This window comes from Dendrobium catenatum, unplaced genomic scaffold (assembly GCF_001605985.2).
Source record: "Dendrobium catenatum unplaced genomic scaffold, ASM160598v2 fragScaff_scaffold_134, whole genome shotgun sequence".
Classification (NCBI taxonomy): domain Eukaryota; kingdom Viridiplantae; phylum Streptophyta; class Magnoliopsida; order Asparagales; family Orchidaceae; genus Dendrobium; species Dendrobium catenatum.
The window spans coordinates 817,432-839,225 of record NW_021318596.1 but is presented as its reverse complement, the minus strand read 5'-3'; the positions used below and the strand labels follow the sequence as shown (position 1 = coordinate 839,225).

The 21,794-nt window shown below is 33.0% G+C and overlaps 1 protein-coding gene across 2 annotated transcripts in view; it reads left to right on the top strand.

The window, feature by feature from the left end:
* The first annotated feature begins 395 nt into the window (after positions 1-395).
* Positions 396-21,794, top strand: part of LOC110095274 (E3 ubiquitin-protein ligase BRE1-like 1) — a 50,211-nt gene continuing 28,812 nt past the window's right edge. Inside the window, exons 1-12 of one of the 2 annotated variants that reach the window (XM_028700550.1) lie at positions 396-889; positions 1,032-1,101; positions 5,919-6,080; positions 6,162-6,249; positions 6,633-6,857; positions 6,990-7,157; positions 7,290-7,483; positions 7,569-7,652; positions 7,817-7,936; positions 8,030-8,216; positions 8,320-8,480; positions 8,575-8,646. In XM_028700550.1, coding sequence (XP_028556383.1) covers positions 879-889; positions 1,032-1,101; positions 5,919-6,080; positions 6,162-6,249; positions 6,633-6,857; positions 6,990-7,157; positions 7,290-7,483; positions 7,569-7,652; positions 7,817-7,936; positions 8,030-8,216; positions 8,320-8,480; positions 8,575-8,646 — 1,542 coding nt within the window. In that variant the 5' untranslated portion in view covers positions 396-878. The remainder of the gene's footprint in view (positions 890-1,031; positions 1,102-5,918; positions 6,081-6,161; positions 6,250-6,632; positions 6,858-6,989; positions 7,158-7,289; positions 7,484-7,568; positions 7,653-7,816; positions 7,937-8,029; positions 8,217-8,319; positions 8,481-8,574; positions 8,647-21,794) is intronic. The other variant, XM_020820735.2, reaches the window with a different exon arrangement.

Below are 21,794 nucleotides of genomic sequence, written 5' to 3'. Positions count from 1 at the left end.
GATCCCATGGTCCAATTCCATTGGGTGGCATGTCTAGTAGCATAGGCTATAAATATTTAAATGTTTCACAGCCTTTAGAAATCAACATGATTTTTGGGATTAGTCTTATCCACAAGAAGAATATCAGAAGCAAAATTTCTTTTTAAGACAAATAAAAAAATAACAGCCAAGTAAAATTATGTTTACAATTAAAAAAAAAAATATTTGTTTCAAACAAAAGTAATAAACAGTCAAAGCTATTTCAATGCATAACAAATGAAGAGGTCCGGCAGAAACACACATTTTTGCAACCCAAGCCGCCTCAAGTGCGGCAGCTGTCACGCTAGGTGACCGAACGCGGGTTAATTAAATGACGATTATAACCTCCTCGTTCTTGGAAAAGATCATCCCGATCCTCGGGCTAGCATAATCCGTATTAGTCTCGCCTCTCGCTCCCGACTCTGGTCACCCTTCGCTGCCTATCTGAAAACCCCAGATTCAACGACAGAGGCATCGCAGCTTCAGTCCTCGACGCTTCTCTCCTTTTCTTTGCTGTAATCGTTGGCCCTAATCCGTATCAGGAATTAAGAATCTCCGTTAGCCCTAGGTCTTCCGCAGGTCTTCCTCCAGTAGTTTTTTGTGTTTAAATTGCTTAATCCATTTGGAATTAGAATTGACGGAAGTCGCGCATGGGCGAGACCATCCGTTATGTGAGCCGATCTTCTCTCTGTGCCTGAGAAAAATAGCTCCTCGGCTGGGTTCCATGTGAGGTTGGTTAGTTTTTAAGTATTTGGACATGGGGAGTACTGGAGAGCCGGACAGGAAGCGGCGTCACTTTAGTTCCATATCTCCTACGGCTGGTGCTGCGGCTAAGAAGCACTTGCTATCCCCTTGCACCGATGATAAGAAGGTACAATCTCTCTGCTTCTTTTATCGGTTACTTGGGCGTAATAGGTCTAATTTTATATCGGTTAGAGCAACGTTTTTGTTCCTGTGAATTCATTATTTAGGAAGTGCTTTTATGCAGTTGGCACTTGGGATTTTTTTTACAGGCAAGGTCAGCCTGTTTCTCTTAATAGCATATGTTATGCTAGGGCGAGGGAAGTGATCTGGGTAACCATGGTGGGATATTTCTATCTTTGTTTTTTTGCTTTCAGCAATCCCGATTTGTTTTGCTTTTACTAGTTGTAAGCCAAGCTGGTCTAGGGTAACGACGCGTCCGTATTTTTATTAACATTGCAACTCTCTTCAATCGGTTAGAGTAACTATATTTGGCGTGTGTAACTTACAGTGTCTGGCGTGGTATTATTTGGCATTGAAATGACAACAAATGTTTTTTGCTTTGCAAGCGGTAGGCATTAACTGGAATACTTGTTAGCCTTAAATGAGTATAACCAAGTGCTTCCTTAGATAGGCTTGTATTGGATCACTTCGAGAATACAATGGGTTAGAAACTCATTGCAGCTATAGTCCAGGTAAGACATGTGCATGAGTGCTGGTGATTCTTTGATTACTAGTGGTATTGCATTTTCTTTCGTAGATTTATATGTTCTTTTCATCTCCTTCAATTGTTCTTAGAAGGAAAATTGATAAGTTGAATTTGTATTCACTCATTGTAGGTGAAAGAAAATTTTGGTTGAAGGCAACAAAATTGTCTTATGAAATCTTTTTTTTTTCTTACGGGGTTCCACAAACTTCACATTTCAAATTACAAGATCATGTTTGTTTCATTTATTAAGGATTGATCTAATTTCCTGCAACCAATCTAGTTATTAATTTATACATCATTTTTTTTCTGATCATTGCACTTCTATAGATTTATTTGCTATTGGATCATATTCTTTTTCTAATTATAAGAAAAATAAATAGGAAAAGGGGCTATATTGCTAAGGGGATTGATATATTTCAGATTTTTGGTAGCTTTCAGTAGTCAAATGATGCCGAATATTTAACTTTGGAAATTTTTGTTGCTACATTGATTCCTTTATATCTAAATATGCAATGCTTACTATTTTCATTTTAATATTTGTATTTAACTCTTGAAGATTATTTTCAATTATTTTATCTTTAATAGTTGCGACTTCCATTGTTCATTTAATATAAAATTTCATTAATTTATTCTTCCTAGTTTTTCCATACAACCATCTCAATATTCTCATTTCTATTATGTTCAATTTATATATTAATTGCTTTTTAATAACCAATCCTTAAATCCATGCCATTTCATCAACCTTAATGTGTTTTTTTAAAATTCATTTTTAAGTATGTATGATATTTTATTATTTTAGTTCATAATACTTTTGATGCACCTCTCTATTTTAAGCATTTAACTCCATAAATTATATTCATATCTATATCTCCATGCCTCTATAATAGATCCTAGATATTTATACCTATCACATGAAGTTTTCACTTTATGTTTTAATTATATTGATAAATGATTGTTAGTATCACATCCATTTAAATTGCATATAAAATACTCAATTTTTTTTAGTAATTCTATGCCCTCAAACTTTTACCTATTTTCCATTTTTCCATCCTTTCACCTATTTCAATGAATTTCTTACTGATTTGAATTATACCATATGCACCCCACTTCTATATCCTTTGTAGGCATCTTCATAAATAATACAAGAAGATATAAACTTAATGTTGATCTTTGATGTAATTGTATTGTATTTGGAAAATTTTTGGCAACTCCATAATTACTTTGAATTTACTCAATAGTTCATTTAATATGTTTTTTATGACTTCAGCAGAATTTTGACACACATCCAGTTGTTTTAATGCACTCCAAATAAACTGTGGTACTTGATAATGTCTTCTCAAGATCAATATGAAAATCCTTTTTATGCTATCTATAGTTTTCTATTAATTATCTTAATAGAAAGACCACTTTCATAAGAAATTTTCTTCGTAAATGATTCTTTGTATTTGATATTTTTTTAAGCTTATGTTTTATTACTCTCCCATAGCTTCATTATGACTTGTAAGTTGATTCATCTATAATTACTACAATCTTGAACATCTCTTTTATTCTTAAATATTGGCATTAATTTTTTTCTCTAATAATTTGACAGTTTCTTTGTCTCAAAATTTTATTGAAAAGATTGTTAACCAGCACTATAGTATCCCTCATAACTCTCTAATTCTCATTAGGCATTTCATTTTGACCTGAAGCCTTACCTTAATGCATTTTCTTCACATCTAATGTCACTTTATTTGTTTGGATCAATCTATAATATATTTTACAATATTAATCATTACGTTCTTCTTTAATTATGTTATTTAATGATTTCTTAAATAGCATTTGCATCCTTCTTTATTGTTTTTATCTTTAACTAAGATTCTATTATCTTTTCTTTTAATGCATCTAGCATGATTACAGCCTGTAATTTTTTTTTTTGCATTATTCAATTCCAAGGCTATCGTACAAATCATAAAAAAATATAGATTGTTTTGAAAATTTTATGAAAAATGCTATTCGATTGACTTTGTTGTATCAATTTGAGTGCTTGATTGCATAGAACTCATTGATAGCAAAGTTTGATAGAAATGTGGTCTTAAAATGGATGGGTTATAAAACCAAGGGTTTCTTGAGAAATGATAACATCAGTGAGGTGGTGGGAGTTACATTAGTATAGATAAGACAATGAAAAATAAACTTGAGTGGTTTGGGCATACATAGTGCAGCTCAAAGGATGCTTCGATAAGGTGAGTCAATAGAATCAATATCAAAGAATAGAAACAGGATGGGGTGGACTAAGGGTGAACTTGAGTTATTATGCCATATAGTAAGATTATAGGGATGAAAGAAGGAAGATGGATAAAGTTGGCCTCAAATAATTAGTATAGGTAGCTTTTACTGCTTATGAAAGCATGTTTTCCTGTCTAACTTGATTTTCTTTTGAAATATAATCACTTCCTCACAATAACTTAAAAATCACTAAGTGGTCGTTCGGGATCAATTTCTTGTTTTAATTTTGTTTATATTTTTATATAAAATGAAAATATGCCTGTCATCCTAAATGAGTATTTTTTATTTTGCTTTTATTGAATATTGCATAAGTTAGTGAAGACAGGCAGTTATGTTGGTTGGTGGCAAGTGATGGCGGGTGGTGATTGGGATTTTCATTAAAAAAAATTAAATTGCGTAAAAGCATCTAAAAATTGATGGGAACATATCATTTGAGTGCCATAATGCCTAGTAATGTGGTACCAAATAGAAAGATTTCCCCAGATCCTTCTGCTGGAAGCTATGATGCACCAACACTTCTCCTCAAAGAGGCGTGCAGTGTCCGACACCATGTCTGACACGACACTCGCCCGACACTCCTCCGACACGTGTCGGACACGTCAAAAATGTGTCCGATTAATAAATATTAAATACAAATTGGACACGCGTGTCCGACACGCATATCTTAAATATTTTATGAATTTTTTTAAATATAATTTCTTGTATTTGGCAGGATTTAAAATAAATTTCTTATTTCCTATACACAACACCAAATCAACATCCGCACTTAATACTCAATCATCGAATATTCTCATTTTTATTTCTTTTTGGCAGTGAAGGTATTTTCATCTCCTCTCTCGGTGACTGATAAACGACATCGACGCCTGACTCTCGACATCCTAATACTAATCATTTTAAGCACAATTCTAGTTAAATGACTTATTATTTTCAAATTATTTTTAAAATTATACTTATTTAATTTTTATACACTATTTTTTAAATATAAAAACTATAATAACGTGTCTAACCCGTGTCTGTGTCCTATGTTTTCTATACTGATGTGTCCCGTGTCCGTGTCGTGTCGTATCCGTGTCGCCGTGTCCGTGTCTGTGCATCATAGGTTGGAAGTACTGGTTCACCCTATTTGGCGCCATTATGATCACTAAGGATGACTTTTAGGCCTCATCAACAGTTGGGACTTGCAGTGCTCTTTTTTCCCATGCATTTAATGGCCAAACTCTATCATTTTATTTCACGCATTCCTAGCAGATGATAATTATCTTTTAAAAGCTGGACATAATTACAACTGTCATATGTCAGTTAAATTTGTTGTTGGATAACTTTTGGCCCTTGCGAAAGGCATGTGGATGAAAGGAACTTAGGTATTGCAGGAGCCAAGTAGTATATGCATTTATTTTGTGTGCAAGTTCTTTCTGGCATGCATCAATGAGAAGTTAAGATTAGGTGATTATGTTTGAAGGGGATCTGCTGATTAAGAAGTTCTAAGTCTGAATAATGTAGCATGCTATATAATGTAGTGATTAAAGATCTATTTAATGCTGAAGTAGAAGGCATTAATGATAGGATGCTTGGTACTAATTTTGACTGTTAAAATTAGTTGATGAAAATTTTATCAGAAAGTTTGTCTTTCTAAAATGCTATAAAAGTACAGATTGAAGGATGCAAAATAAGGCCTAGAGTTTTTTTTTTACCTGAATGGCTCGTGATTCATGTCGGCTTCTGGGGTCATGATTTCTTATGTTTTATTTTGAGTTACGGTGCTAGACTGCAAAAGCTAGTTCTGGATGCTAGACTGCAAAAGCTAGTTCTGGATGGTAGGTATTGATTAATAAATTTGACTGGATAATTTAAACAGGATGCTTTGTTTTTCTTCTTCTATGCTCACTGTGACATTGCATTATAAAAACTAGCAATATTGGGATTGTTCTTGACCATTATTCTTAAGAATCTTATTTCCACTGTTACCATGTAACCATTTTGGTCGCTCCCGAACAACTTTAATCCATTTTAATGGGGGTACTGTTACTTTAAATATTTTTAGCAGTTTCTGGTTGAACTAAATGATTGTTGTTACACTGATTCTTGAGTGCATAAGAACCTGGTTCTGGTGATTCTAATCAGAGTAATCTTATTCCTTGCCATATACTATTATATTAACTTTATCTGTTGACTATTCTTGTAGCTTGATGTTGCTGTTCTTCAATTTCAAAATCAGAAGCTTTTTCAGCAACTGGAAGCTCAAAAAGTTGAGTTCTTTGTTCTTGATGACAAGTACAATATGCTCAAAGAGCAACATCAGATTTATGAAGATGCAGTAGTAGTAGTTAATAAGTCCTGGGAACAGGTAAATGACCACTTTTATTTATTCATCTCTGTTCTACTCTATCCTTTTATGTCTGAGAGAATGTCTTTATTTTTTCAACAGTTGGTTAGTGATTTGGAGTTGCACTCGATCTGCACCAGTGAATCTTTACATTCTAAACATTATATGCATGATTCCTGTTCGTTGGAAGGTATGGTCAGGGGTTTAACTTGTACCTACATATGCTTGAGAAGTTTTCCTTATGTTTACTTTAAGTTTAATGCTTTTCATTGTATTGCATTCAAAATCTATTTGCTATAATTTTTGCTTAGCATTGCTGTCATCCTCTAACTAGGTTTTTAATTTATGTACATGCTTATCTCTGTCCCTTTTTGTCTGCGAATTCTTTGATCCATATATTTGGGCACGAGTGTGTTATCTGCACCTTCATTCTTTTTGGGAGCATCTCAACTTTGCCACTGCACTAAAAATTCTTGCCTTTCTCATTTGACTTTACCCATCTAGTCAACTTCTTTCATTTTTCTGGGCAAGGAATAATTTGATGCTTATAACATCGTTTAATTTCTCATTCAGATGGAGCATCCTTCCCCATACAGGATGATTTCTTGAGCAGATTATTGGAAGCTGGTGCAACAGAAAGCTGCTCGTATAGTGGGCTAGATGATCCAGACGATTGCACACAAATGGCAAGTGAATCAACAAAAGCCATATTGCAGAATATAATATCTTCTATTAATTGGATGTGGCACGTAAGTGAGGATGTTGTTTCTGCACTTCAAGCTACCTCTTTGGAAAATGGTATGGCTTTTTCTGTTCTTTTTTCCGAATGATGTCAAAGTTGTACTTCAGCTTACTATAGATGGAGCATGCCATTTTCATTTCAATTTTACCTTTATCTTTTTTTTTTTGCATTCTTTTGTTTCTTTTTAGATCCAGGATTGCGATTGCAAAAATCTGTTGATGAATTTAGGATCGAAATTAGAAACCTTATAATGGGAGTGAATGACCTGCATTTGAAGCATAGACACTTAGCAAGCCGGATCCAGAACGATAGAAGCATGAACGCCAAATTCAAAGCAGAGCAGAAACGTTTAACAGGTATCTATTTGAAAGATAGATCATCTTAAGCTCTCCAGTCTAACTATTGCAGCCAAACTTGTTTTAGATATTTGAAGTGAGTACAATTGTATTTGCTGATGCTAAAACAGTTACACTTTGACAAATGCGTAGGTGCATTAGCTAGTACTGCCATAGAATTGGAAGACAGCAATTCAAAATTGGCCATTCTTAAGGCACAAGGAGATGGATCAAAAGGTGCACCAATTATTTTTCCAATTTTAGGAAATAAACTAGCTGGTGGAGATGTGGCCAGAGATACCCAAAAAGAAATTCATGACATGGAGTCATTATATAAGGAATTAAAAGTAATGCTTTTTATATTGTATAATATTTAATGGTGCTTCGTTCATTTTCATGATATGATTTGAGCTCTTTTAATCTCTTTTGCAGGATTTAGATTCAAGTCGGATGATGGAAATCAGTAATCTACATGAAAGAAGAATAGAAATATTAACGAAGCTTGTGAATTTACAGGTTTGTTTTATTATGATTAATATTATTATAACAGCTCATTTGCTTATTAACCATACATCTACATCTACTTGTATGCATATGGGTGCATTAGCTTGTGTGTGCAATCTGTCCATATGTGCTTTAGTTCAAATATCTGATGATACATTTGGAAAGTGGATCATCAGAATGCTTTGATGGACGTGAAGAGTATATCTTCTTCTAGCATTTTTGTGACACTTAAAGGGAAGCTGGATAAATCAAAAGCTGAAATGGATAGCTCTCGAATTCATTTGGAGAAATTGCAGGTGGTAACTGGTCGGTAGATACATGTAGCCTGCAGCTCATTTGAGTAAGTATCTTTTGATATGCTAAGATTTGTTTTCAATCACTTATGATAGGTCGAAAGGGAAAATTTCCTTTGGCATGAGAGGGAAGTGACAATGAAGGGTGATCTGGCTGATGTAACCGGAAAGATAGCTGAATTGTCAGAATTGCGAATAGCTGAATTAGAACAAGAGTTGCAGAAATACACTCAAGATCAGAACCTATTGGAGGCAAAGCTTGAAGAAGCCTTGAGAGAACCTGGTGCATATCAATATGTCTATGCCATACTATTTGATCAAACCCTTTCAGATTTTATTTTTATTCTTAATTTTATTAGTAGCTGAATTATGCTCCTTTCGTTCAGGTAGGGAAAACATCCTTGCAGAATTTAAAGAACTTGTATCTTCCTTTCCTAAGGAGATGGGAGCTATGCAAAATGAACTGAGCAAGTCAAAGGAGTCTACTTCCGAAATTCATTGCCTTAGATCTCAATTGCAGTCTTTATCTGGCATATTAGGACGGGAGGTATGGTTCCCTGATAAAATACTATTTGATTTGGTTCTATTAGTTTCCTATAAATTAAAAGTTTTGGTGGCTGAATCTTATTTTGTTGCTACAGGTTAGAGAGTTTCAGTCATTGTCTGATAAATTTGCTGCCCAGCTTTCTGAGATTGAAAGATTGCATTTAGTGGTATGATTCCTTATATGTAGTTTTTCATTACTGCTAACTAGGGATAGTCCTGCTTTTTCTCTCACCAAGTTTATAAAGAAATGTGCCCATCAAGCGTTAATCACAAATCTGTGATTAATTAGCCGCTGGTTATTATAGATGGTAGCTAGCACTTTGTAATCATCATTTCAGGAGGAAATGTTCTAGTTAATTCTGCCTTCCTGCAAGTTGTCTGGAGAAGTTACCAAACAAAAGTTTTTCAACTTGCAGGAGAGTTGCGCTTTTTGTTCAACACCCAAGCTTTTTTCCTTATATATATTCATTTCTTTGCTTAATAAAGGTATTACCAATCAAGCACCTGTGACATTTGCAAGAAAAAATTAGTAAATGATTTACAGGTATTATTCAGCTACCGCATTATTTTTAATATTTAGAAGAGGTTCTATAATTCTTTTTTGGTTTTTTCACTTGACGGAATTAATTTAGAAATAAAGTTTTCTGAAACCCTGGGAATACTTTTCTTGAAACTGAAGAGTTTGTGATGGCTTGTTAAAATATGCGGATGGCTTGTCTTTTGTTTGTTTGATTGATAAAGAACAAGAAGAAAAGACAGAAAGGAGAACATGAAGTCAGTCAAATGAAAGAAGGGCTGAGAGAGCCAACCACCTAATGGGAAGAGGGTTTGCCAATACTGAAGTGTGGAAGCTTGATCATGCAATAGTCATTTTTCAATGAGGATCACCAAATCCCCCTTTAAGGAAAAGACCACCAAGTCTAACATGATTACATTGCAAACAAGCAAAGTACTCATTTCATTTTATTCTTTCAAAAGTTTACAATGATATATTTATGATTTCTAATATATGTATCCTGATGAAATTTCAAATGATACATTCAATTACATTAAATTGGATAGAGGGGAACCGGTCATGTGTATGAACCAAAGAATTGGTTCATTGCTTTGACTCTTCAACTTATACACTATGACTCTTCAATTGCTCTTTAATTTCTTCAGACGACTCTTCATATTCCAGTAGTGGCCGAAATCATCATGATGTCCACATAAATTTTCTTGCCAATGGATTCATATGTTAACTTGCTTGAAAAACAGACCTTTAGGTGAGGTTGTATTCTTGATTTGTGGACTAAATTCAAACTCACATGACATTTTACATTTCGTTGTTCAATAATTATACAAATATTTCTCCACAATAAAAGGACAATAAAATGACAAATCAAGATTACTTGAAAGCAGAAAAAATTGTCTTTTTGTCATACATGAGTTGGAGAACATTTATGTATTCAAAACATTGAAATTTTATTATAAGCATCATCCATTTTTGAAGAGGATTTTTCATTTAAGGAGATTTCAAAAAGTAAAAAGTATCAAAAGCAATAAGGAGAAGTAATATTGGATATTTCATAAAGATTGTCTTTTATGAAAATAATCTTTTTAAGAAATTTATTTTCCATTGCGCTATTATTACATATTAAATCTTAAGGTGATATGATGAGTCTAAATACAACAGTAATGGCATGTCCAAATAAGGCAAGCGATGACATGTTGAGTGGTTGGTACTTAAAAAAATTCATCCACGAAGAGTTGGATGAGTTGGTATCCATTGATGTAGCGATGTCAAAACAAGCTCATATACATCATGTTGGATGCTTGAAAGCTAGACAACAATATGGTTTAGAAGTTATCATAGAGGTTGACTCCAATCTGTTGAAGCCCTTCTAGTTGCGTATGACTTGAGATCCAATGGATTCATTTATAGTAGAAGAAAGTCGACAATCATGGTCCCAGATGGTGTCGTCAATTAGACACAGGAAGTAATATATGTAGCATAGGAACAAGACCTATGGGAACACCTATATTTAATGTTATAGGCTTGATAATGTTTTTGCCTCACTAAAGAAAGTTAACCATAAAGTCAAGATCCATAATCATTTTAATTGTTGCATGATTCATAAGTTTTGAATTATAGTGGTAGAAAGTAAGTGGAGCATGGTTTATACTTGTTTTGGTGATGGGTAGTCTACATGAACTTATACCAATCAAAGGTAGGAAAGGTTGAGGAAAGTTATAGCATTGATGTGTAAGAATAAAATCAAAGTATAACTTACTAATTGCATGACATAACAGTATGCAATAGAAATCAAAATTTTTTCCTAAAAAATTAGCATTTGAAATATTCTAGTTTTCCTCATCTATCCTCATATCCCATATCTATAATGTTTGAATCAATATAGAACATTTTGTTTTTCTATATAAATCTATGTTCTTACATTCTAATTACTTCTCGATACCTCCCAAGGAAAATTATGATTTGGATAAAAATTGGACAAGTTAGTGTGAGGTTGTTAATGTAGTTAAGCACTCTTCAGATAGGAATTCATTTCTAGAAAGGCTGCTTTTGTGATTTGCTTATCATTAGAGATCCTTTCAATGACCATTTTTTTGTGATAAAGGGATATCTATATGATCCAATTGATTGCCTTTGGGTCACTATAGCAACAAAATAGAGGAATCTATAGAAAAAGATTTTTTTTTCTATTATGTATTATTATATTATTTGTTTGTTATCCGAGTTATTTCTAATCCTATTAATTATATCATTTTATATCTTAGTTTTAGCATTATTTAGTGATCCTGACTCGACGACAACAACAACAACAACATTAAGCTTTTATCCCACTACGTGGGGTTGGCTACATGAATCCTTTACCTCCATTGTGCTCTGTTAAAAGTTAAATTCTCATTTAAATCTAATAAAGAAATGTCATTTCTACATGAATCCTTTTTCTTCATTGTGCCATGTTAAAAGTTAAATTCTCATTTAAATCTAATAAAGAAAAGGTCATTTCTAATATTTTCTAACAAAATTTTTTTAGGTCTACCTCTTCCCTTCTTAACATAAGTCAAATCTAATACATCTACTTTCCTAATGGGGTCATTGGAAGACCGCCGTTTTATGTGACCAAGCCATCTAAGGAGACTCTATCTAATCTTATCTTCCACTGGAGTTACTCCAACCTTGTCATGTATATGCTCATTTCTAGTCATTGTGCCGTTGCAATCCCAAGCCCCGGATGAGAAAAGTGGAGGGTTGCGTTAGGTAGTTGACAACCAGTATAAAACTTGTCGAATAATCATGACATGAATCATTTAATACATTAGTGATCCTGACTCAATAAGTATTTTTTTCTATGATTAACTATTGGCACCAATACTATAGTTTTCAGAATTTCATTTGTGCAAATATTAAGTGTTTGATGAAAATGTCCATGCTTATGAGATGGAAGTAGAAATATGACAATGAAAATAGCATAAAATTAAGATGCAAACTAAATGCAAAATTAAAAAGACACTTAGCAATATTACTGGATATGAGCTGCATGGTCTTTAGTTTTGTGCTCCGTTTGTGTGGACCAGGCTTGGACTCACACTCAGGCTGAAGTTTTGGCTCAAATGCACATCCTAATTTGGATTTTCCTTTCATGTAATCCTCTAAATCTATTTTTTCCTCTCATGAGAAAGAGGATCATTGCCCCATCTTGAATAGGCTTTGGTATAAATTTAGGTCGAGCTAATGTTGGTGTCTTTGATCATACATGTGATAATATCTATCTTTGATGGAAATGAGAAATGTTTTGATGATATGCACAATTTAAAGTTGCATTTCATGAATGTAAAACTATTGCAGTCTATGAAAGGAAACCATAAAAAAATAGCTAAGTTTTAGTATTTTTACTAAAGTCAGCTAATTATTAATTAATAACTTGTTAAATAAGTTTTGGTTCATGCAAGTGGGTAATACGTTGAATTTCGTTAAGCTATCAAAAGAAAACATAGGTTGAATTACGACAATACGGAGCCTAAAGTTGCATAATCACATAATACCAACATGAAACTAATCCAAACTCATAGTCAATGATCCATAGAATATAATAAAAAAGGCGGGACTTTGATATTGAGTATGGGAGGAGATGCTTCTGCTTGAATGTGAACTAAATTCATAATTGACGTTGATGGATGATTTGGTGATGTGTTGATGTAACAAGTCATAAGAGTCCATTGCTGTCGATGTGCTGAAGTTACAAGTCACAAACATGCAACCTTGATTTCCTCTTGATGTGGATTTTCCAAGGAGGGCAAGATTTGGGGGAGTTCTACTCTTTTAGTATGGAAGGCTTCGCTTTCTTTTTTTGATTGAAAAGCTGATGGGATCCTCTTCTCATTTGAAATAGAAGGATAAGGTAGAAGTTAAAGCTAATTATAGAAAGAGTATAGAAGAGCAAAAATTGAAACATTACTCCCTTAGATTAAATAGTAGCCAAATACAAATTAATAGGTTTCTTAGGAAACCGAAGATAAGAAAGTATTACTCTGCTGGAAGAAGCAGAGAGATGATATCAAACCAGAGCACGTTGTCATCTTAAGTACTGTTAGAGAAACCTTTTTTCAGATAATCAAGATAATTCCAAAGAAAATATACCTTAGAGTCTCATTAAGTTGTTTTTGATATTTTGTCTAGTTAAAAAGAAATATTGAGTGACGCTTCCAACTAATATTCTTCCTCCAATTTATTAGATATGCAATATTCTTCCAACTGATTAACTTCAAGCTTCTATCATCACAGTTTATTCCCAAAAGAAAATCTTTTTTTTTTTACAATAAATTTTATTAATTACCCAATTAGGAATCCAAAATACTGAATAATAATAAAGAGAGGAAAATTCACAAAGATGAGAGTAAGCCATCCACCTATTCAAGTGTGGAAGCTTGGAATGAATTTTATGATTAATATGGAGGTTATCAGTGACGAGGAATGGGAGAAAAAAACATAAATTCTCTTATAAATGAAAGAGAGATAATAACAAAAAAATTGATATGATAAAAAAAATTGATAAAGGGTATTCAAACCTAGCACACAATTGAATTTGCTTGTCAATCATTGTACACTACAATTATTGTTTCTAGCAAGAAACATGGAAACCACAAAAATAAAAAGCTTTCAAAATATTCATTAGCTTGAAAATGAAAAAAATAGATCCTATATTTAGGAGGAGCTTTGGTTCAATTGCATAAATGGCCTGGCCCTAAACATTTTAAAGAACATATTCCTTCTAAACCTTATGGTGCAAATAAACTGAAGTCCTTTTCCATTTTTCTCTTCACATGACAATGTAAGGATGTCATGTGAAGGACTTTTACATTAACATAAAATAAGAGAAAAATAAAATAACATTTAAACTGAGCTTATGACTTTAGTCCTATCATTTTAGGACAATGTTGTTCCTCATTAAAAATAACTCTTTTCCTGAAGAGTTTAATGGATGTTCTCGGGGTGGGTAAATTAATGAATGAATTGCATCAATCTTCAAATGTAGCAGCAACTAGAAGGAAGAAGTGATTGCAACTTGTGCATCAATAGAACCCTGAATAAAAAGGTAGAATACAATGGCACATTTAACAATTGTTGCACAAACCTTATTATCTTAAGAGTTATAGGATGTAGGTCTTCAACCTGTGCAATCTTTTCATCAATCTAAGAAACTTATGGTTGAGCTCGTGGAACCATAACTTTAACCTGTGGAACTTAGATTATTGCTTATGTAACATGTTTGGCTGTGATTTAATCATTGAAAAAGCTGGTTGGTGGAAACTGTGGGACATTAGAGTCATGAACTATCTCAAGCTTAGAGGATGGTTAATGTTATCAGACTCATCTGAAAGTTTTTCATCATCAAATTATTTTTATAGATTTATTTCGCTTTATTTTTGAGGGAAACTAAAGGAAGTGGTTTCAAAAGATTTTGATGAATATAAGACATAAATTGTTCATGTTTTGCAAGAAATTTTCCAAGTTTTCATCACTCGAAAGAGAAGAATGTGGAGTATCCATGACAACCTTTGGTGGATTTCTTGGTTGAACTTTCTGAGAGAAACAATGTCTGAGATTAGATTAGGAGCATAGCTAGAATTTGGTTCTAGGAGCAATGAGTATTATGGGGAGTTGCTTAAGAATGGTGAGGATGATAAGAATATTAAGGGGGATAAGAAGGGTGATATTAATACTTAATAGAAATGGTAATGATTGTAGTTCTGGGATATTTTAGAATGGTGGAATAAGTTAGGTATCATTTTTTTAAAATATTAGGCTAGCTTTATTTTTCTTAGATTTTATTTTGGTATTATCTCTGTTTAGTTTGCCTTAAATTTTCATTATAATAGGAGATTAATTAAAAAAAATAAAAAATAACAACAAAATGACATGAAAAGGGGATCATAAAAATAATTTTTGACGTGAAACAAGTTCAGTTCGAGTTAAACTGGTCTATAATACCAAAAGGATGTATGAATGGAGGAGGAGAAATAATGAAACAATGGAAATGTAAGAGTTGATAAAAAGATTGATAAAGGGATTCTAAACTTGACACAGTGAGGTTCTTCTTCCTCATCCTTACAATATAGATTTATTCTAGCATGCATCAAAAAGGTTCAAAATGCATATTATGGAAGAGAGTCTACAGATTTTGACATGTCACATTATTATAAGAAAAAGCTTCCAAAATATTCATTATCTTTAAAATGTATAAACTAGCTCCTTTATATAGGAGCCTTGGTACAATTACATAAAATGACCTTAAACACTTATAAACACAAAACCCTACTACATCTGAGAATGTGAGTAAACTAAAGTGGTTTTACATATTTTATATGCTTGGCAAAATAACGATTTTTTTTTTCATTCAAATAAGTACAACAACAACAACAACATCAAGGCTTTATCCCACTACGTGGGGTCGGCTACATGAATCATTTTTCTCCATTGTGTTCTATTAAAAGTCAAATTCTCATTTAAACCTAATAAAGAAAGGTCATTCCTAATATTTTCTAACCAAGTCTTTTTAGGTCTACCCCTACCTTTCTTAACATAAGTCAAATCTAATACCTCTACTCTCCTAACCGGGTCATCGAAAGGCCGTCGTTTTATGTGACCAAACCATCTAAGGCGACTCTCTCTAATTTTATCTTCTACTGGAGCTACTCCAACCTTTTCACGTATATGCTCATTTCGTATCCTATCTCTAAGGGTAAAGCCACTCATCCACCTGAGCATTCTCATCTCTGCCACACTTAACTTAGTATTATGCTTCTCTTTTAATGGTCAACATTCGGCACCATAAAGCATTGCAGGCCTCACTACCATCTTATAGAATTTTCCTTTAAGTTTGAGGGGTACATTTCTATCACATAACAAGCCCGATGCATTCCTCCACTTCAACCATCCAACTTGAATTCTGCTGATAATATCCCCATCTATTTCACCATCACTTTGAACAAATGATCCAAGATATCTAAAACGTGTACTCTTATTAATGACTTGATCGCCCAAAGTCACAATCCCTTCAGTAGGTCTATTACTACTAAAATTACACTCCATATATTCCGTTTTAGATCTACTCAAGCGAAAACCTTTAGACTCTAAGGTTGACCTCCATAATTCAAGTTTACCTTCAACTCCCTCTCTAGTCTTATCAACAAATATAAAGTATCTAGCTAACATGATGTTATATTAAGAAAATCACCTATAAACAATGCTTGAAAATTTAATCTTGTCCTGCATTTGTAGGTGATGTTATATTTTATAGCTGATATTGCATGGGGATTGGGGTTAAGGTGTTGGGAAATTGTTGTGTGGGGATGTGTGAAAGACCTTTCATCACCCTCTTGTGCTAGTTGATGGCTTTCCATGCTTTTGAGGGTAGGTGCATTGTTGCAGCACTATATTTATACATATGGTTTTCTGATACAACAAGTAATAGGGCCGCTCTTGATTGGTTCTAATCGTATGTAAGTTTTAATAGTCGGATGATGATCCAGATAAACCATTCTAGTTATGTTTTTAAGTAGGCAATATTAAGGACATAAAACCCTTAGTCCAGCAAGATCAAGCAGGCAAGTTTCTTGGTATGGACTTGGGAATGGGGTTGGTTGATCATTTTTTGTTTGAATTTGATGTTCTTACCTATTCCTAAAATTTTAGGCTTTCAAACAGGTCTTATATTTAGTAACTATTTATCTAGAATCTTAAAGTTTTTGCTTTAGATTTCAAGCTCAAGCCGATTTCTTCGCTTTAGTTATAAAGTAGTTAGGAATTTCAAATGGCTTTTGTATTATATAAAAGTATTATTTGATGTAATAGAAATTAGAGAATAGTTTTTTGTCTAAGAATTTGAAATTTTCTCATTTTCTTTCTCTATTTTTTGTAAGTTGCTAGAAGAGTAGTAGCTGGACATTTTTCTCCCTCATCTCTTAAATTCTCATTTGAGTTGAGAGCCATTGTTTCAGAAGAGTCATTGTTTCAGAAAAGCCTTGTGCAACCATATATCACTTCAGGAGGTATATTTTTGCTGAAATATGTGTAGAGTATTAATTTTTATTTAGTTGTGAAGCCGATCAGTCCATTGATTAAACCAAATAGCCCTTAAAACTCAATTATATTGACTCAAACCAAACCACAACAGGGCCGAGCTTGTCCCATACCCATTCTATTTTAGGCTGAATTTTAAATGTTTCATTTTCTTAGGCTTAGTTACGTTCTTTGAATACTATTTTGCTTGCATTTAAATATTTTGTTAGGTGTAGATTTGAATTGAAAATTATGCTTTATGTTTTAATTATATTTCTATAAATAAGCATTAATTGCTTATAATTGAATTATTGATTGATTGATGAATGAAAATTATTTTGCGAGGCCAATCAAGTTCTCTTTAGATTCAATTATTCGAGCAGAGTGTCTCTTTCTCCTCCATCAATTTTGGTATTAGAGCTTATTGTTTTCATTATTGAGTTAAATATATGTCATTATTTTCTCATCCCTTTCTAAGTTTTTCCTCAATAATTTTGTGGCTTGAAATCCTATTATTATAATAAAAATCCATCTCACCTGCATCGCAAACTCACCCAACAATTGCAAATCCGTTCTGACCCTGTCGATTGACTTTGGCAACTTTTTTGCTTATTATTCTAGTGCAGTTAGCTCAGCTTGACTACTTGCCCAAATATTTTACTTTAGCTACACTCATACATCTTGCTTACACTTAGCAACCCTAATCACATGGCCAATATTTTGTATTATCTTAAGAATCGTGCCTCCCTGTTTGTAGCTCTTCTCCGTACTCGCTTTTGTATGGCCGCTTGCACCTGTTTTCTATCTTTATTTGTGAATTATCATTGTAGCAACATATGGCCGCATGTTACGACCCGACATGAAGACTCAAATTAACGAGGCGAGAATAAACGATTGGACGGTTAATATGTTTCTTCAATTACACATAAACAATAAAAACTAACATCCCACAAAACTGAAGAGCCACTAAAACAATTAAATATTAAGCATATACCTAAATCATACAATCAAATTTTTGACTGTTCCTCTCTTTTAATCATTTCTACTTATCAGAAGTTTTACTTGAAAAATTAGCTTAACAGTTTGAATTTATATGGTAAACTCAGTGGATAATCCCAACATATAATATGACAGTAATCATATAAAATAAAACATGCCTGTTCCTTTTTATCACTTATATAGTGAATATATACACAATATTTTATATGATATAGATTCTTATAATTTGCCTTTCCAAATAATATATTTCTTTTTCTGTCTCATTATTCATTTTCATTTTTAATTTATTCCTTTTCCCTTTCATTTACTATATGAGCACCATCTAAAATTTGTACCAATGAAGGTACATCAATTTCCATTTCTATTTAATATACAGGGGTACATTGTATTCCCAGCCAGTATCATAAATGAGTGAACTTGTATTTACATGCATGCATATTTTCCCTTTTTATTTATACTTTCTTTTACATATTGTAAGTTATGAGTGCTAAGCATTATTTATACTTTAATTTATGAGTGTTAAACTTTCATCATTTTAAACATAATAGGTTTTCAACATAAATAAATAAATAGGCATAATTTACTAACTCAAACTGAAATGATAAATAGGGAATGTAATTGCTATATGATAACTATAATTATCTACTTTGATTTTTTCAATTGCTTAATTATATGCATTAAACATTCAAAAAATATTTATGATACTACATGTGATAATTGCAATGAATTAAAAATAAATTATTATTTCTATGAAAATAATTATAATTATCCACTTGATTATTTTTGTAAATCAATTTTCTTCCAAATTTTGAGCTTGATATAGACTTCCCATACTCATCTCAGTTCAATTATAAAAATCTTTCACTGTTCAAAATGACATAATGATATCTTCATTAACACTAAAATCTAATTTGGATGCGTCAAATATCATCAAAAACAACATTAAACTTTCTTATACCTCTTAATTTAACACAAATTTTTCAACCAGTTCCAAAGAGGACTTTTTAACTAATTGAATAATATTGTATAACATTGAATGGCTCTAAATCCTCTACAATTTCCATTACACTATCCATCTTACTCTCTAAGATAATATGAAATTAAAATTTCTTCAAATCAAAGATAATTACCCCAATAAATTTTTTTCTCCTTCATTGTCAAATCAAGGCTTAGTTCGCTTGGATTCTTCCTAACAACAATAATATTTTATTCCTTCAATTAGTGGAATGAAAGTATATAAATTTCTTATTTAAGTTGAACGTAAATCAATAAACTAAATCACTACTCCTTCCTCTGTCGTCCACAATTTCCATTACATTATCCATCTTACTCTCTAAGATAATGTGAAATTAAAATTTCCTCAAATAAAAGATAATTACCTCAATAATTTTTTCCTCCTTCACTGTCGAATCAAGGCTTACTTCGCTTGGATTCTTCCTAACAACAATAATATTTTATTCCTTCAATTAGAGGAATGAAAGTGTATAAATTTTTTATCTAAGTTGAACATAAATCAATAAATTAAATTACTACTTCCTCTGCTGTTAAAAATGAAGAAACTTCAAACTCTGAATTCATTCTCTTTCTCTTCACAATTTTCTTCCTCTGTGCTCAATTGAGTCGTTTCCCTTTTCTCCTGTTTTAATCTTAGAAGAGTTTGCACAAAAAATGAACAAAATGCATAAACTTATCTTCCCCTCAGCACAGTTCCTATCGCTTGAAGCTTCTCACACGCGTTTGATTTCACTGGAGTGAGGGAAATGGACTTTTCTCCCATGAGTTGCTGCTTTTCACTCCCGCACTCGATTTCTCACTCAAACATGCGATCTGACCTTGCCAGACCCTACCGTGCCCATCTGCATCCGTTTGGCCCACGATGCTGCTCCAGCACTTGTGCAGTTGGTATTAAAAGGTCCGGTTCAGTTGAACCAGACAGGCCCTGTTCTTACACCATAGACTGTTAACACAACAACACTTCTTTCATTATGTCTTTCCTCCTGAACCCTTTAATTTCCACCTCGGTTGTAATGTTAATTCATTAGCAATAACATTTAATTCCTTCTCTAGTTTTTCCCTTCATCCATAACTGCAACAACAGCCACAAATGATCTTTTGCTCGCAAGAACATTACATATTTTCAATCTTACTGTGATAAAGTATAATCTCTATTGATATTAAGATAATTGCATATTATTGGCAAGCCTTACAGCTTTTCTTGAACAATTGATCAGTTAATCACCATTGAAAATATATCTTACCATCTTGCAAATTACCCAACCTTGTGAGATTTGCATACAAGTTATTTGAGTTCTATCAGAAAAAAAATGCTAGACACTGTTTGATCTAAAAATAGTTGGTGGTGGAATCCAAATGTGCAAAAAAAGATAAAAATAAGAAGATTTGTTATAAAAATTGGTTTAGATGTAAAAATTCTGATAATCGGGAAAGCTATTAAGAGGTTCGTAAGGAATCTAAGAAAACTATTTGTTATGCAAAGAGCTTAGCTTTTAATGATATATAGAATAAATTAGATACTAAGGTGGGAGAAATATATATGTATAAGTTAGCCAAACAAAGAGATAGGAGTAGTAAGGATTTAATTCAAATGTAGTGTATTAGGATGAAGATCAAAAAGTACTTTTCTTAGAAGATGATATTCAACAAAGGTGGATGAGATATTTTGCTAAACTTTTTAATGAAGAATGTGAAAATAAGATTGATTTTAGTTACTTTAGCACCCTAAATGAAAGTAAATATTTTTGTTTTTATCGGTGTATTAGTAAAACCGAAGTTAGAGGATGTACCTTGGTGTATGCTTTTTGCAAGAGGATGTTCTCAAAGCATGGACCAAATTGAGGAGTCTATGGTACACCAAGGACGAGATGACCTCTAAAGCATGCAACCTTCTTATCGTCTCAATGGGAAAAACTACCTAAAATGTTCTCAATTTGTGAAGACCTATTTAAAGGAGTCTATGATAAGGACATCAGATTTCGACACGTATACCATCACCGGAGATGCAGATCGACGGCTACGATCCAGAGCCTCTATTTCTGATTTATTGGCATTTTATTTATGCTTGTATTTCTTGTTTCCTAGTTTGTCCCTGTGGGCATTGAATCACTTATGTAGCCCTGAGGGCATTTGTGTCATTTCCGTTTTTTATTTTATTTTGGCCTACTTATATGAGGCCTCATGCAATGTAAGTTTTTAGTTTTTGGAATAAATGAAAATTTTCTCTTTTGATCTCTTTGTGAGTTCGTGTCACCTTTAAAGATCTCTTTGTGAGTTCTAGTAGAGGGGATGCGAGAGGTTTGAGGTTTTATCTAGATTTTCCAAATCTTCCCCTTGATTTTCCGGCCATAGCTCCCCCCCCTCCCTCAAATCATCTTGCCGCCGGCCTCCTTCGACCTCCCAAGCCGCCGGTGATGAGGACATCGTCAGCATTTTCGACGCCGGAGATCGACGGCCACGAGCATGACTTGTATTTTGTCATTTTATATAGTAGCGTATTTGTTTTGATGTTTTTCCACTTTTGCCCTTATGGGCATTTAGTCGCTTATGTAGCCCGGAAGGGCATTTGTGTCATTTCTTATTTTTTCATTCTGGCCTATTTATATGAGACCTCATGCATTGTAATTTCAGTTTTGATGAATGAAAAATTTGCCTCTTACGTTCTCTTTGTGAGTTCAACGATCTCTTAGTGAGTTCGCCGGAGAAAACTAGATCTCTTAGTGAGTTCTAGTTTTC